At 40.2% G+C, this 17,550-nt stretch overlaps 1 protein-coding gene across 1 annotated transcript in view; it reads left to right on the plus strand.

Annotated features, from left to right (window-relative positions):
- Positions 1 to 17,550, plus strand: part of LRRC1 (leucine rich repeat containing 1) — a 70,003-nt gene that overhangs the window by 19,613 nt on the left and 32,840 nt on the right. The window contains exons 3-4 of the mRNA XM_056487955.1: positions 10,213 to 10,291; positions 13,427 to 13,516. Of these exons, the coding sequence (XP_056343930.1) occupies positions 10,213 to 10,291; positions 13,427 to 13,516 (169 nt within the window). The remainder of the gene's footprint in view (positions 1 to 10,212; positions 10,292 to 13,426; positions 13,517 to 17,550) is intronic.

A 17,550-nucleotide genomic window follows, 5' to 3' on the forward strand; every position in this document is an offset into this window, starting at 1 on the left:
TGTTCTGTAGCTTCTTCTAGACAGGAGGGGCAATGCATAAAGTTTCTGTAGTTAATTTAATGCATGCTGATATTCAGTATTATATATATATTATGTATGTATGCTGTGTTCTTGCAGAGGTGGTGCAATCCTTTTTAGTATCCCTCTGCACCAAGAAGAGGGGTTTTGTTTGACAAATATTAAATACTCTAAACTCCATGTTTTTGTCTAATTGTTGTTGTCTAATGTTTTTGTCATGATATTGTGTGTTCCTTAAAATGCCCTGAAGGTTTAAATTTAACTGTTGTATTCTTTTTTGAAAGAAATTCTATCGTGCTCACACTTCCTCTTACCCTGGCTTCCACACACACCTGTTTTTATTCCTAATGTTACACACCTTTCACAGCCATTGACAAATTGCCAGCAGCTTGTTTCATTCAGCTCTTTTAGCATAAAAAAAATCACTGTGTGTTGGGATGCTAGGCATTAGGCACTGGAGTGGCTTTCCTGTCCTTTTCAGCTTCAGCAGTGCCATTTGAAGTGTCCTGCTGTTCTCTTCCCCCTTTCTGTGGTGCTGCCTGACCCTGTTGCTTTTGTGGGAGAGGAGCTATTTGCACTGCTGTGAGTTGCTGTCTATTTGTGATCAAAGCCTGGCAGCTTTTCTGCTGCTCCTCGTGCTTCCATTGAATTTGTGTTCCAAGGACTTGGTCATGCAAGCCCATAGCATTTGTAGTTGCTCTGTGCTGGCAGTTTTGCACTGACTGAGTGTAGTGACTTGGCAGCAGCTGAGGGGACTCAGATGGTGTGGTCTTCTGTGACCTCGCAGTTTGGTGTTATGTCCAAGTGCTGAAACTCAAAACTGGTGAAAAGATGCAAGGTGAGTGCAATGGGAGAATTAAATGTTTTTTTACATTATTGGTAGATAGATTATTCTGGTACTGTTTGCTGATTCAGCTCCTAGTGGAGCTGAGATCCATTACTTTGTGAACTGAGGAGTGATGGATTTTGCTGTGGCATCTCTTGAGGAAATCTGTGTGTGGGCACATCTTGTTAAGCTGTATTTGGCTCTGCACGATGCTTGACACCAAAATCCCAACATGGTTCTTTACTATGATATCCAGTAAGAATAACACTGTTTGTTTAATGTGTACAATTCATATTTCATACCCACCATAGAGATAAATTCATGCTATATGATATATTAGTTGCTACCCATTTTTGTAGTTTCTGCTTAAACTGACCTTATGACTGTATTGATAATGTTGTTTTTGTTTCAAAATCCAAGCAGTTGCCATATCTGTCATTTATAGGAAAATAATTACAGATTTAAACAAAGATAAATATGCTGCTTTAGGATTACTGTAATGGTAGAGATGGTTGCTCACAAGCATGTCAATAGTCACTACACTGTGTAAGGAAAGACTACACTGCTGCTATGCAAGGTCTGAGCAGGGTCCAAGACTTTTGGAAGTCATTCTCTAGAAGATTGGTATCCCAAATGCTCCATGAGCTTTATTTAGTTTTCCTTGCTTCCTAAATGGATCACAGTTGCAAATTTAGAAACTTACATTTTCTTTTGTCTTCAGCTCCCAGAGTGCTTGAAGAACTCTACAACAATGGTATTTAACTGTTCTGCTTTTGGATGCAGGTGATTTGATATTTCTGCGTTTTATTTGAAGTGTTCATTCTTTGCAACCTAATTGAAAGTCTCTTTAGAGACTAAATCTCTCTAAATAGATCTTGGTCATCCTCAGGACACTATTCAGCGAGGCATTAGAGGGCCAGGTGAGTAGGCAGAAGCTTTCCTGCAGTGTCCATCAGTCCATTCTGCTGAAGGTGGTGTAGAATCTCTGCTTTGCTCTCTGAGACTCAGCTCACTGTTCATATCAGTGCCTGTGCATCAGTGCTTTCCCTTTTTAATTCAGCCATCTGCTCTCCAAGCTGTACCCGTGATCTGTACTGTAGGATTGCTTCCTTTCTGCCCACAAAGTGAGAGAGTGTTCCCCTCTTCCTCTCCCCCACTGAAAGCAGCATAACCAGCACTTTTTCAAATGAGAAATTCTGGCGGAGGAAAGGCTTGAACACTTGTTTTGGCTCAGCTTGGGCTGGTGATCCAGCTATTTTCCAACGAAGAGATAAGCTGAGTAGGGAGAGCACTTTTGAGTCTTCTGATCTTGTTCTGCAGCCTCCCATGGACTCTGCTGTCTTGTCTAGCAGCTGCTGCTGTTGCTTTGTGCTCTTGCCTGTCTGTCTGTCCACTTCTGCCTCTGCTGTACTTCCACAGCATCTCAGTAGAGACTTCCTCCAGAAATCCTCTTCTTCTCTCCGTGCCACCAGCTGCCTTGACATGAATGTGCTGATACAGGTCTGGTGGCAAAGAGCAAAACCTAGAATGCTGAGAAATAGATGGGAATTGATGCTTTCTTTCTCAGTGGATAAGGAAAAACCCTAAGCCAGCAACCTGTGCTGGAAGGCAGTGTAGTTGACAAATGGATCTGTCTTGTTAACATATGCAACTGCTGGATGTTGCTTGTTTGCTCTCTGAACTGATTTGTGTCCAAGTGAGGACTTACACACAAACAAGGATTGCTCTCCTACTCCTGCTTGCACATGTCTTATCTGATAGGAGAAAGCATCCTGTGAATGCAGTTGCTGCAACCCTGGTGTGCACACCTGAAAGTGATGGAACATCCCACCAGAGACCTGTGTTTTGTGTGGTGGTAATTTAAACTTCAGTCTGCATCTGAACAGTGGCTGGTTTTTGGTTTTGTGGGAAGTTTTGGGATATTTTTGGTGCGAATGAAAGCAAAGCAGACTTGGAGATAAGAGAACTTTTTGCTCTTTTGGATGGTTGCTTGCTAACAGTTGAGTTGGGTATTTGAGTTTTGATGTTTGGGTTGGGGTTTTTTTGACACATCTTATTTCTTGTGACATACCTTTTCTTTGTATTATCTCCCATTTGTCTCTTGTTTAAAATTTGTACTTAAAAACATCAACACTTTAATGTCTTACACTGAAGTTTAGGGATCAATGTACAAAGGAGCATATTAGGGAAGGAAGAGAAACCTGCTGCAAATTACTTTTGGGTTCTGGAGCTCTGCAGAGTGCCTAAGAAATTCTTACTTGCTTTAAAGAAGTGATGTAAAAGTGAATCTGATTTGTGAATCTGTGTAACTAAAATTAATTTGATGTCAGTCTGTTGGAGAAAAAGGAGAGCTTTATATACAGCTGGAGAAATAAGGTAAGGAGAGGAATTACTGGATCATGTCCTTGCATAGAGCTTCTCATCAAGGAGAAGGAAGAAGCAGCAAGTGCTGACTGTGGTTGAGAAAAAGAAGATAAATGAAATCTCATGATAGAATAATTTAATTTGAGAAGTCTAGAAGTTATTATTTTTAAATAGATTACAGAAAAGTGGATTTTCCCATCATGGCATGTTCTGCCAGGTTTAACTGTTCTTTCTGATGAGACTGCTAATGTACTTATGTGTGCATCTAGCAATAATGCCTTCGTGAAAGTTCAGGGGAAAGCTGTGGAGGGGAGCAAGTTGGAGGCAGAAACCTTAGGCCTGCCTCAAGTCAGCTAGAGTGTTAAACATCAGGCAGTACATACAGGAGTGACATAAAATAAAGACTTAATTTTCTGGATAATCTAGATTAGAGATCATAAAATGGCAATCTGCTGACAGACATTTTTAGTTCTTGTATTCACAGATTTGCTTGGGTTTTGGTTTCTATTTTATTGAGAACGTAAGATGGTATGACAATGAAATTCCTGAAGAATTAATCTGGATTAATTCTGGAACTTTTCTGTTAAAACACTTCCTTTCATCCACAGCTTTGTATGTAGAATACTAGTTTTCACATTTTTTTACCCTCTTACTTCTCATACTAAAAGTATTTAATTCTGTTATCCTTGAGGTCCAAGGTGGAAATTCTTACAAAAAATATCTCCATTAACTCTTCTGTTTAACTCTTGACTGGCATGTATAAGTAAAAAGGTAGAATACATAAATTTGTTGTAAACTTGTCTTCTTCCACTTAATTCACCTGGAACTATTGTTTCCTTCTGATCTGGTCTTCCAGCTCTCCCCTCTCTCTCCCCCACTTCTTTTTTTCCTTCTGTTTTGAATTTACAGCTCCTGATCTCTGTTCCTGCTGCTTGCTGCAGCTGAGAAGGATAGTCTGTGGGATTACCTCATGCTCTTTCTTGAGAAACCCAGCTTGTTCCTATGTCCCTGCACAGTTTTCTTTCAAGTAACATGTGTAATATATATGTAGGCATGAAGTGCTGTTTTGTGAGGACTTTTTTCCCCTGCTGCTCTTGTCAAAAAGGGATGTTTCCAGAAACAGTGAGGAGGAGAAATGAGACACGTCTCTTCAGTTTCTTGTTAATTATTCAGTAAGGGATTTACTTGAGAAAATGCAACCTGAACCTGTTGGCGAATTTTCCTTAAAGCTTTAAAGACAGGTCTTAAAAGAATTTTATCTCTTGTGTGCTGTATATCCTCAGCCTCAGAGCCTGAAGAGGAAAACCTGTTCAAGAGCCACTTAACCTCAATAGACTTTGCAAGAACCCCATGACTCCTGCCACATTATGCCCCAAAAATTGTAGTACTTCATCGGAAGAGGTTGATGTCTTCTGAGTTCAGGGCTAGTGGCAAAGCCTCCTGGTTTTAAAGAAAGGGAAACCTGTCTGATCATTGTGAATGTCATGATCTCAGTATGGAAATGGAGGGAGAGAATGAGTAACTTCCTTCCATCCCTTCCCCCTGCAGGATCAGACCCTTGGGAGCTGCATTTGGTTTTTTTGGGAGGGTAGAGAGATCTGGTGGGGACATCTGTGACATCTGTTAGCAGCATGCTCAGCTGGGCTGTCCAGCTGGAGAGCCTGTCAAAAAGACAAACAAATGCTTGCAGCACAGATTCCCCCTTGAAAGGTGTTTGACAAAATAGGCAGTTTCCTTTCATGTTTAGTTGGGGGAGGAGAGTTGGAGAGCAGGGCTGGAAAACTGAGCTTTTCCAAGGGCAAGCTTGTCAGAGATCCCTCTGAGAAGGTGGGTGGCACAGACCAACCTCCCTGGAAGTGACAAGAGAACCTTTAGGCTCCTAAATCACTTGAGTATTGCAGGGCTTAATGCTTCAATAGACCTTTTGTGTGTGTGGGTGTATGTGTAAATACAGTAGTTGATAATGTGTATTATATATGTGAAAAAAGGAGGATGAAATATAATCTGTGTATTGAATTGGATGGATGAGACTGGTTTGGTGCTGCTTATCTCTCCTGAGGGATAATGCTGCATGGATTCAGTCTTTGTGTCTATAATGGGCTTCCTTGGCTATAAATTCTGTGTAAACTAATCAACTGCTGAATTACACTTATGAATTACTACTAGTTACTAAGCAGTTAAAGGGCTCTGTCTTATGTAAAAGTTCTGTGCTCTTGGTGGACTTTCCACTTTTTTTTCAGGTCTGCTCAGCTGACTTTGGCTGAGGTGTATGCAACGTGCCAGCTCCAGTGCTCCTAATGCACAGTGCTTGGTGTTGCCTTATAGTTGGAAAATATGACTGCATCTAGTAGTTGCTCCCTGAAAGACTCTGGAGCATGGTAAACTCTCTCTTAGGAATGTGATGCATCTCTCATATCTGAGACTTCAGCAAAGTTCTTGCAAAAATACTTTTTTACTTTTGCTTTTTTACTTGAGAGTCACTGTTTGAGTAGCTCTGGTCTGGCAACCCTGTCACAGCCTAGGACTTTCCTGGCCATTGCTGTTGTGATATTGATTAGATGTTGGAAATTATGTTCAGTATTGCAGGATGTGTAAAGGATGCCGGCTGTACTGTAGCCTTTGTGTAGATGGAATATTATCAGTTCTTGAAATTTAATATAGAATGCTGGAAAAATGTGTGATACAAAAATTGTATCAGTTTAAAAAGTCACCCTCCCAGCCATTAGAGGAAGGAAAGTGGGGGATTGTGGATTGTGTGATGTAACTGTTGTAAAAATCTTCCCCCCTCAAAAACGGGGGTGGGGGGGGAGAAGAAAGGATTATCATCAAGCAGAAGGATTTTGAGAAGTCATTTCCTCATCTAAACAGTACAGAATTCCCTAGTGTCAAACTTACTTCTAAAGTTACTTGTACAGGGCTTGCTAAATCGTTAGCAAATTCTTGTTTGAACTGTAACAATAAATATCTGAAGAGGTGTTTTGAATGGAGAAGGGCACACATGCCCTCTTGTACACATGACTGCTGAGCTTGATTTTGATCCAGTGCTGCTGCCACAACTTCTTTTCTGCTGTCAGTGTATCTGTACTGTCAGACGTCACAGGGCTTATGTTTGGTTTATGGCTTTATTATTAGCAGTGCTGCACAATCTGCATGCCAGAACATCTGGGGCATCCTGTAAGTGCAAAGCATTCATCAGAGTGTAGCATTAGAAGAATCCTACATATTTAAGTAGGATTTGAGCTGGTTATCCAGCAGTTGCAAGAAAAGTATTCAACCTTACGGTTGCTGATATTGGCAGGTATGTACATGTTAATGTCTGTACCAGAATTGAGTAGTCAAAACTAATGGTGAAAGGTTCTTAATCCATCAAGAGACACAAGGACTTCTTTATATATTTTAATATCCTCTGCTGCATTCCAGTTGATTATGTTTTTAGGTTTTATTATGTACCATTACCTTCTCTGCTACAATTGTCACTCAAATTACGCCTCTTCTCTTCTGAATTCATTTAGCCAGTGCAATGTTACACTAGTCTTCACATGTAGTGATAAAGTATCTTCTCATAACTTGTGTTTTGCTTGAGAAGTCTTTGTAAGATGCTTTGCAGTGAAAAAGTTACATTTCAACCTTTTTGAATTCAGTAATTGTATAATTTCCTAACTTCAGAGAGCTGCACTGAATTTTTGACCATCCTCTGTCCAGATAGGCAGAGGAGAGAAATGAATAGTAAAAAAGTATCAAGTGAGGGGGAGGAAAATGCACTTTGCAAAATCAGAGAATGGGTAATGTTGAAAAGGATCACAGTGGGTCATTGATACAACCTCCCTGCTCAAGCAGGATTGTCCTAGACCACATTGCACAGGATTGTGTCTAGCTGATTCTTGAATATCTCCAAGGAGAGAACTCCATAACCTCTCTGGGCAGTCTGTTTCAATGCTTTGTCACCTGCACAGTAAAGATGTTTCTCCTTATAGTCAGGTGGACCTGTCTGTGCATCAGTTTCTCTCTTTTGTCCCATTGCTTGGCACCACCATGAAGAGCCTGGAAACATCCCCTTGACACCCTCCCTTAGCTACTGATAGACATTGGCGAGTTCCCCTCTCAGTTGTCTCTTCTTGAGGTGAACAGGCCCAGCTCCCTCAGCCTTTCCTTGTAAGAGAGGTGCCCCTGTCCCTTCCTCATCTTTGTTGCCCTGTGTTTCAGGAGCCCCCTGTCATACTGGGGAGCCTGGAATGTGACACAGCTGTCCAGGTGTGGACTCACAGCTCAGTGAGTTCTCTGTCCGCCTCGCTTTCCGCTCATGATCAGTCTGCTCCTCCTGAGTTTGCCTGCAAGGTTATTGTGGAAGACAGTATCAAAAGCCTTGCTCCAGTCCAGAGACAATATCCATTGCTCTCCCTTCATCCATCCAGATAGTTGTTTCATTATAGAAGGCAATAGATTTGATCAGGTGTGAATCTGTGCTGACTATTCCTGATCACCTTCTTGCCATCCATTTGGAGGGGTTGGGTGAAGCTGGCAGGCCAGCAGTTCCTTGGGCCCTCCTTCTTGCCCTTTTGATAGACTGGGCTGGCATTTGCTTTTGTCCAGTCCTCAGACACTTCTCTTCATCCCCATGACCTTTCAGAGATGATGGTGGGTGGCCTGGCTGTGGTTTCCACCAGCTCCCTCAGCACATGTGAACATGTGCCAGCAGGGCCCAAGTACTTGTGGAAGGCAAGTCTGCCTTAGGTGTTCCCTAACCCAATCCCTCAACCATGGAAAAGTCTGCCTTCCAGCATTGCTTTACCTCTGTCTCCTGGGTCAGAGATTATTTGAAAAAAACCCACAAAAATGGAATTTCTCCTGTTTTCCCTGTGTCTGTTTGCATTTCTTATTGAAGAGTTTTGCTCATGTAGAGACTTCATAGTCTGGGAAAACACATTTTATTTCCTGAACAGATTCAGTAATTTGCAAATGCATCCAAACTATTAGCAGTGCCTATACTGTGTTTTTGAAAATGGTATATTAAGTTAGAGTAATTTTTTCTTAGCTTGGGTACTTGTTGGCTTTTACAGATAGCATCCAAGACTGTTACAACAGAAAAAGCATGTCAAAAGAGTTTTGCTGAGAAGGCATATTTTCTGGGTTTTGTAGCACATCATACAGATGTACAAGAGAAACTATTTTGCAGTATGGCAGTGAAAATATGTTTTGGTGGAGGAAATCAGTAGCATGGATAGTTTTAGAAGCTTCTGCATGAGGATTTACCTTCTACTTTATATGTTGCATTTTTATGTATATATATTTGTTTCCCCCAAACAAATTAGGGTAGTTATTTTTACTTAAGCTTTACTTTTTTCTTGTTTGTTTTTTGGCTTGTTTTTAAACAGTGTGAGAATGGTTGTCATGCTAAAGCATGTATCTCTGTGTGAAAGGGTTGTGTGTGTACATAAATGCATTTTTAAATTTGTGGATGCTGACTTGGTTGCAAAGATATAAGTAATTCTCAGTGCTCAGAAGCTTTGAAATAGAGATGTCCAGTTCAGAATGTTTCCAGCTAGCTCCCAGGGATGAATAGCATGAAGACTAGGTAGTGGATGACACAGTCTTTACTTGCTGTTGGTTAGCCAAGATCAGTGTCAGTATTAGTTGTTGCTGTAATGCAAGATAAGAGTTCCAGTGTCTGTTTGACTAGGTTTAGATGAGATTTTAGGAAGAAATTAACTTCAGTGAGGGTGATGAGGCACTGGAATAGGTTGCCCAGAGCTGAGGATGCCCTCCATTCCTGGAAATCTTCAAGGCCAAGTTTTGGGGCTTTGAGCTACCTGGTCTAGTGGAAGGTGTCCCTGCCCATGGCAGGGGCGTGGGACTTGGTGATGCTTTCCAAGTTAAACCATTCTGTGGTTCTGTTCTGGGTTGGGAAACATTCAAAATAGATGTATTTTATGAGATTACTTGCAAGAGATGAACCTTGTGAACAGGTACTTTCCTCTTTTTGACCCTTCTTTCTCCATCACACCTCTTTTGGGAAGAAAATCTGAACAAAATACATAGGTAGTCAATTCTGGGTTACTTGGCTAGGTAGGAAAAGAACTAATTTCCAATTTGTTTCCAGTGTATTTAGATTATACATGGCTGGTGAAGGTCAGTGGAAATTTGAAACAGAAGTCTAACCTTTACTTAAAAATATGCTTTTAAAAAAAATGTACTTTTCAGAATAATTCGTAAAGATCAATTTTGACATTCAAGGAAACCAAAATATTTGTTTAATTTTTGCTGGATCTCAGTGACAGTAAACAGGTACTAAATGAGAAGACTCACAGCCTGTTTGTGGATATTCAGTTTGCTGTAAGAGTGCCAGAAGACAATTTTATTTCTAAGATGTATTTGACTTGAGTAGATAAATGTGCTGTATTGAAGTTTCTTGAAAAAAACCTACCTGTTCTCATGAACAAATATCTGTTTTCTTCCTGGCAGTCTGAAATGGTGTAGTAGGACTTATTTGCGACTGGTCAGCGTGAACATAATTTCAGAATTACTTGGCTATGGTGTCAGGGAGGATGTTTCTGCTCAATAGGTGTATGTTACATGTGGAGAGACTTGCACATTCTCTTCTTCCTTCCACTGTTTTCCTTTCCTGTGTACTTAATTACACAACAGAATGTGGACATGTATTGATAGTTCACCAGAGATTCAGATTATAATTGGCTCTTTAGGACAGCCCTAGCACTTTGGTTGTCTGATCCTTTTCATGAGCAGAGTCTGATAAAGACGGAGGACAGGTGAGCAGAAGGAAGATGAACATGGCGCAGGAGGAGAAAATGGGGTGTGAAAAGCACAAAATGTGTCTGCTTCTGTCGTTCTGTACTTGGACAGGAACAGTCTTGCATGTTGAAATGTCTTGAAAGATACCAAGATAACTCCTTGCAGTAGTGAGTTACTTACTGCCATTATGCAATAATTTCAGTGCAGTTTCACTACAGTTGCTGACAATTTTTTCATTTTTTTTTTTCCTTCTGCAGATATTCCTGAAATACCTGAAAGCATCTCATTCTGCAGAGCACTACAGGTAGCAGATTTCAGTGGCAATCCACTGACTAGGTAACTTCACCTTCTTTTTAGAATGACATACCAGAATTGCAATCTTGCTGTAATAATTACAATTTTATATAAGCCCTTAGAAATTGTGACCTAGACTGTGTAATATTGCCAACTGTGTTTGTCTCTGGCAGGGACTGCAATAAAAGTTCAGAATAAAAAGTGATTTGCATCTTTCTATGGGTGGGCCAAACCTGAAAAATCTGATTTGTTAAATCTGTTTGTCTATAAAATGATTTTCATTCCTTTTCTGAAATGCATAAGAAAACCATGTTCATACAGCAATGGGTAGAGCGAATGAATTGGCACAAAGCCAGGTGCCTGATGATTTGGAATAGACTTTAGATCAGCTGCTGCAGATAATGGCTTTTACTAATGATTAAAGCTTGGACAAGCATTTCATCACCCTCCTGTCAATTGGGACACAGTGACATGCAGTAACATGAGGTAGAAATACACTGTGCTTGTGCACAGCTTGCTGCTGTGTCTGCTGCCAGCCTGTGTTCTCATGAGCTGAGCTTCAGAGGTTATGCACACTTTTGGTATGGAAGAGGAGTTTTGCTTACGTTTCTCTGTTCAATTTTCTGAAGAATTTGGAATTTATCTAGTAAAGTGAGAGTGGAGATGGCAAGGAAGAGGTGATTTGCTAATTAAAGCCTTTGAATGCTTTTTCTTGAACCAGCCATTGCCACAGAGCTCCTTTGTGATGCTGAGCAAGTCACATAAGCCAGAGTGTTCACAGTGGGTGCTCACTGACCTGCTTTGCTTTGTACTGAGATGGCCAGATACTTGCAGGGTTAGCTGGCTGCCTGGGCTGCTGCAGTGTAACAAACAGGAGTCTGTGAGAGCTTAAGCCACTCCAGTGGTTTTGCAAGACTGCTTCTCCCACGTGTGCACTCAGATTCTTCAGAAGCGTGCTTTGAATATGGCCCATAGTGCCTCCTAAGTTCTCTGAAAGTCACATCGCTGAGCTTTAAAGGGACACTTGTGATCTTAATCCCCGTGGCTCTGTAGCCTATTTATATAGTGAGGATAATAATACCACAAAAATCCGGCAAAGCAAACTGAGGCTGAGCTGATGTTTAGATACACAAGTGGTGAGGGTCACTGAGCAGCTTTTTTCCAGGCAGTGCAGTGTATAAAGCTCAGATCTGTGTCTCGTGGTATTGAAATCAAAAGTGTCAGTGTAGTGTTCTAGTTATCCTTCATTCTCTGTGCTCAATAGGGCCTGAGCCCTGAGTAATGTGTTTCCTTAAACAATACCTGTAATGCACAGTCACAGCTTCATGGAATTCACAAGAGAGTTTTTCAGTGGTGTTGAAACAGATCTCATGACTCTTTGTTGATAATTTAAGGGAATTCTAAAAATTCTTGATAAAGCTGGCTCCAAAGCATATGCATGTCCTGGAAAACATCACTCCTAGTAGTTTAGTAAGTTAGAAAGCAGAGATTCCAGGAACTGTTTACATATGGTTGCCAGGTATTTCTGTGATGAGATCCAGAATTTCAGTTTTACCTGAATAATAGCATGTAAGTTTTTGCACGGATTTGCCCAGGCAAAGTGGGAAAGTCAAATAGTTATTTTTGTGTAATATTCTAGAACTTTTTTTTAGTCCTTGATTCTTGTCCTTATTTCCTCTAAGCTTAAAAGCCAGTTGGAGATCTTTGCAATCAATGTCCTACCACTAATACAGTTGTCTCATTGTCAAACTTAAATCACTGATTAAACTGAGCATTAAAGGTGGCTAGCAGACCATTTTTCCAGCTGTTTTCAGATTGTTTCAGGTTTATATATTATTTATATCAGTAAAAAGCAGATGCATTTATTTATAGATACTCATACATATGTATGTGTGGATATTTACGTTTATTGTATTTAATTTATATTTGCATAAGATTTATTATAGATGTGGAAGTCCACTGTCTGCTGGAGAGAGACTAGAATAGTTCTAGTTGGAAGGGACCTACAATAATCATTGAGTTAACATCAGGGCTGAGCAAAAGACAATCAAATCATTTAATTCCTTTCTTAACCTGTTAGAGTGGTAATGAGTAGTTCCAGTGGAGCTCACATTTTGAAGATATTGAGCATCTTCTGTTAATAAAGTCCAGAATATGAAGCAGTGCAGTACAGAATTGATCACATGAAAAATCCCTCTTGCCCCACATTGTAACTTGCCTTTTTCCTTCTCCCCATCTCCCCTCTGCAGATTTGTATTTGCCTGTTGGTGTGTCTCCATTTGGCAGGTTGCCTGCAGGTCTTACCATGTGCCTTGAGCTGAGTGATAAGGAGGGCAAGAACCAAACCAAATGCTACAGCTTGATCTTAGGGTGCAGGCTCTGGGGGTCCAGCAGAAGCTGAGTGACTGGGCCAGGAGCTTCTGCTTCTTTACCTAGTTGTCCCCTTTATCTCATCCTGTTTCTTGTGCAACTGCAAAATGAGCTGCTTGGTATTGCCAGTGAGCAGCAAGTGGCACAGGAACCCCTCAGTGTGGGGGAATGGGGAGCCTCACCTTGCAGCTGGGTGATGGACCCAAAGGCTTTGGGAACTTGGAAGTGTTCTGCATATAACTGCATTTTATACTGTAAGAAGGGGAGATTATCATGCTGTTGTGTTGTGAACCAGTAAATGTGAAATGCTGTAACAGCAGAACAATGTCTTCATAGTGAACAGCATGTTTCTTCAAAAAAGCAGCAGTTAAAGAGCAGCCTAGCAGCTAATACACAATGGCCTTGCTATAAGTGTATATGTTACTGGAGCCTGAATAAAAATAAAATTTCGTTTTACCATTTGATTATACAGGAAAATAATAATAGAAAAGTTGGTGTTTTTTTTTTTTTAATGTGATTGATTTTATTTTTCAGTTTTGTGAAAATGCTTTAAATGTTCTCAAGCCCTGTAGTGTTTTGAAGCTGCAAACTGCATGCAGGGAAGAGAGTGTTATATAACCTGTTCTTTGACACAGAATAAACTTTAAAGACTCTAAATCATGACTGGCTTTTTATGATCCTTAGAATTTTCTGTGTCATGCTGGAATCTGGGCATTCCTCCCTGTGTGTGTATTTGCTAAATAAAGTCTTGCTCACATGAATGAGAATACTTCTGGAAGTCCTTGATTTGAATTAATGTCTCCACAGGTTGCCTGAAAGCTTTCCTGAATTGCAGAATCTAACGTGTCTTTCAGTAAATGATATCTCTCTGCAAGCACTACCTGAAAACATTGGGAAGTAAGTTCTTTGTACATTTTTACTTTTTTTTATTTTATTTATTGTTGCACTTATTGTATGAATGACTCGCATAATTGTATTTAATACACCTATAAAATTATTTACAGGTCTATCCTTATTTTCTTCTGTTCTTTCAAGTTGGAGGGATCTGTTTTAAAAAACCCTGAAACACGGCATTTTCACTTGACATTAGCAGGTTAATGCAAAACCTTAAGTGTGTATGTTTATAGTTCAACTCTGTTCTTTAGGATTTAAAATAATTTGGAATTTTAGGTGCAGAATTAATTTGGTGTTTTGTCATGCTGATCTGACCTTTTGCTTTCCTAAGTAGACCATTGATCCATTATTGTGAACATGTCAGATGGCTTGCAGCTTAGCTCAAAACCAGGCAATTGCTGGCACAAGAACAGATGGGTAAAAGCTGGCTGTGATCAGGATGGAAATTTAGAAGCTTCCTAACTAGCTATGGGAGCAGCCTGGTTTTGAAAAAAACTTCAGTGGGAGCTGTGGAGATGAAGACTCATGGAAAAGCTCTTAAGATGAAATTTTATATGCTTTTAAGATGTTTGTTCACTCTGGAAGGTAGATCAGTGTTGCAAGGACAGACTTTCAAATTGACAACGTGGGAAGTGAAGTGAACAAGGTTTATGTGTCTCCTTTGGACTGAAACATCTATGCTTGCAGATAGGAAATCTCTTTCCCCTTAGTGGAGAGATGGGTGTCTCTTCCAGTTTAAAGGAGTAGTAGTAGTTCCATGTCTCCTCACTAAAATACATGAGAATCACTGATCCAGCTCAAAGGCTCATCTGGCCCAGCTTCCTTCTGCTGTTGCTGTAAGTAGATGCCTAGTGAGGATTTAGAAGAACAATATGTGTGTGTGTGTGTTATGACTCTTTTTTCCATTCTGACTGTTTCTGGTTCAGAGGATTTCCTGAGTTCTGGATTTTGGTTTGTCTAGTTGATAGCCTATAATGAATCTCTCTTTTGAGTACTTGTCCAGTTTCTCTTTGAGCATACGTAGACATCTTCATTATTTTCCCCTGGCAAATAGCTGCACACAACTATTATCCATTTTACTGGTTTGTTATTAGTTCAGTAAAATCCAGACATTTCTGAACAGAGGAGTCCTGCAGAAAGGATCTTAATTATAAGAGCTCCTGCAATGTAGTCAAGTTCAGACTGGCATTACTTTTGCCACTTCCCATGAGTATGAAAGCTCTCAGCTGGCACCATGCCAGCTGCAACACAAGTGGAAAATACCTTTTGAAACCTCCCACAAGCACTAACAGGTACAGATAGTGTGTGCCCAGTGACTAGGGAAGAGTCTTACCAGAAAAATTGCTTGGGCCAGGACTTCTGTGATATTCTTCCTTCACTGTAAAAGTTGACACAACTTTTCATGCAGCTTTTTCAGCGCTGGCAGCTAAGAAAAGGCCTGTTCAGGCTTCACATTTACTGAAAATCAAAGCCAAAAATTTGGGATCCTGCCTGATTCTGAAAATGAATACAAGAAACACGACAAGCATGATTGCCCAAAGCATGGTGTGGATTGCTGCTTTGCAGACAGTAGCTGTGGGAAGGTTGTTGGCTTCCCTGAGAGCGAGCTCACTGCCTGTGGTGGTGCTGGCTTCTTGTTCTTGTTCTGCCTCTCATTTGGTGGTGTGAGTGGTGATAGCTCTCATTTGGAGCAGATGGCTGCAAACAAGTACAGTTAAAATGAGGATGCCAGCATTTGTAGAGATGTTGATATATGGAGCTGTTCAAGAAAGAAAGGTAAAAATTTGCCTTGTACTAATCCTAAGCAGTTAATGGAAATACTGTGATACTGTAATCTCTTGCATAACAGAGCAATGCAACCTATCCTCTTTTAAAGTCAGTATCTGATCCTTGATATAGAGATAAAAATCTGTGTTCTTCATTTGTGTTAGGAAGAGCCACAAGCTTGCCCTGGTGGTCTTGGTGAGTTCTCCTGAAGAGATAGACCTTTATTCAATTCTGACAGGCCTGCTTTGATCTGGGAAGTGTTCCCACATTAGCTGTTTAGAATACGAATATTGTGTTTTTACAAAAAGACTTTTATCGCATTAGTAGAAATTTTTATTACCGGGTTTATATTTAAATAAGCAGAGACGTGTGGGGCTGTTGGTTTTGCCTCATCAGATATTCAGAATGGGGGGAATATGTTGGGAAGTCAACAGGAAGGTTAGACTGAAAATGCATAGTTTCTAACTATGGGAAAGTCTAACTGAGAGAAAGTCATAGAGTGTCCACTCAGAATATAACTGTTCCTGAAGTCTGCTGAGGAATGTCCAACAGAGAGATTCTATCTGTTTCCAACTGAAAATTATTGTGAAGTATTGTAGTGAACTAGAACTGCAACCTGAAGTCGTTATGGATCACGTCTGAGTGTGAAATTGACTGATTTTTTAGCATTAAATCTATAAGTAAGAATTTTTTTTTCCTCAGTCTGGCTACCAACAAGTGCAACTTTCCAATTTTAGTTCATTTACTGCAAGTGAATTTGATGGTGCTGCCAATCACCTTGTATTTGGTAAAAGCAGTGAAATGCTCTGTGGCTTTTCCAAAGGTAAAACCCACAAACTTGTACTTGTTGTTCCCTCCTTTGTTCTTTTTCATCTGCTGGGACCCCATTCCCCCAGTGCTGGAAATTGAAAAGTAATGTTAATTTTGTTTTTCTGGCTGAGCAGACTGTGTAAGACTCTAAAGGTGTTTGGATATGTTAGCAAATGTCTTTATTGGAGTTTCAGTATGCTTTGGATAATAATGCATGTTGTTATTTGATAGAATAGGCTTGACTAATGTGCTCTATATGAGATCTGCCAAATAATGAGCGAACATATACTGGTATTTATTCTTCTATAGTTGGATTTGTTTGGAGAAAATTTGAAGTCCCTGTGCTTGCTGCAGGTCTCCTGGCAACTGGAGTAAGTGGAACCTTGAAGAAATGCATCCTAATTGCTTACAGTCTTATAGTGCTAGTGTCTAGGAAGCTGCCTAATACAGCCAGTAGAATCTCTAACTCATCTTCATGTAACACAGAGATCAGTATGTACTTAGTGTCTGTTCTTTTTTTTTTTTTTTTTTTTTTAGCCACCTACTTATAATCTTGTGGTGATGGAAATTTGTCTGACTGTCTTAAATGGAGAAAGCAGTGAAAGCAAATCTTTTACTAACAGCAGTACTTTAATGTTAGTGAGAAAGTTCTTACTAATGGCAGGTAATAGACTTGAATTGCCTTGCAATGAACCCTTAGTGGAAGTGTGTCTTCCTTGTGAAGTCAGGTATCCAGTCTGTTTTTCCCATGGTCTGGTGTGTGAGTGCCAGAGTTCAGCTTCACTGTTCCAGGCCAGTGTCTGAACTTGTTCAAACTACTGATATGTAGAGTTCCATCAGTACTTTTACTGTGCTGTTAAGCATTCTTCTCTGCAGCTCTTCTATATTTTTATTTTCCTTTGTATTGCCAAAAGAGATATTTTTAAGTATTTTCAGCTGGATGTTTGAAGAACATAGTCAAGGCCTTCCTTGAGCCTTTTGTCTTTCCTCCTGCTTCTGCATAGCCATGCTCAGAGTATGTCAACTTTTCTTATGCTGTGTGACCACTTCACTCTGCTTTTCTAAGAGCTGTTACATGTGCTGTTTTTTCTAGCTGGATTAAACCTGTTTCTTGTAAGCTCATGTATTGTTTCAGGGCTTCCTAGAAAGATGTGTGACAAAAACAGGACTGGATAACAGACTAGATATCCTGACATTACCAGTGCTGCTCTTTGCGTTTCTCTGTGATTTGTGTTCTCTTAACTCATGGTTTGGTTGCTATTTAGAGTAAAACAGTGAATGCTAATGCATGGGAGATACTTAAGCTGATAATTAGGTGGGTGCAGCTTGGAGCAGGGCTTGTCCTGTTGGCTAGTTGAGCCTTTTGGAGAAACAAGTTACACCATTTAAGCTGTGAGTAGGAGTGTCTTTTACAGCCTTTCTCCGTCTAATTAGAGCAAGTCTAATTTCCTTGCCTATTC

The sequence above is a fragment of the Oenanthe melanoleuca genome, chromosome 3, assembly GCF_029582105.1.
Source record: "Oenanthe melanoleuca isolate GR-GAL-2019-014 chromosome 3, OMel1.0, whole genome shotgun sequence".
Lineage (NCBI taxonomy): Eukaryota > Metazoa > Chordata > Aves > Passeriformes > Muscicapidae > Oenanthe > Oenanthe melanoleuca.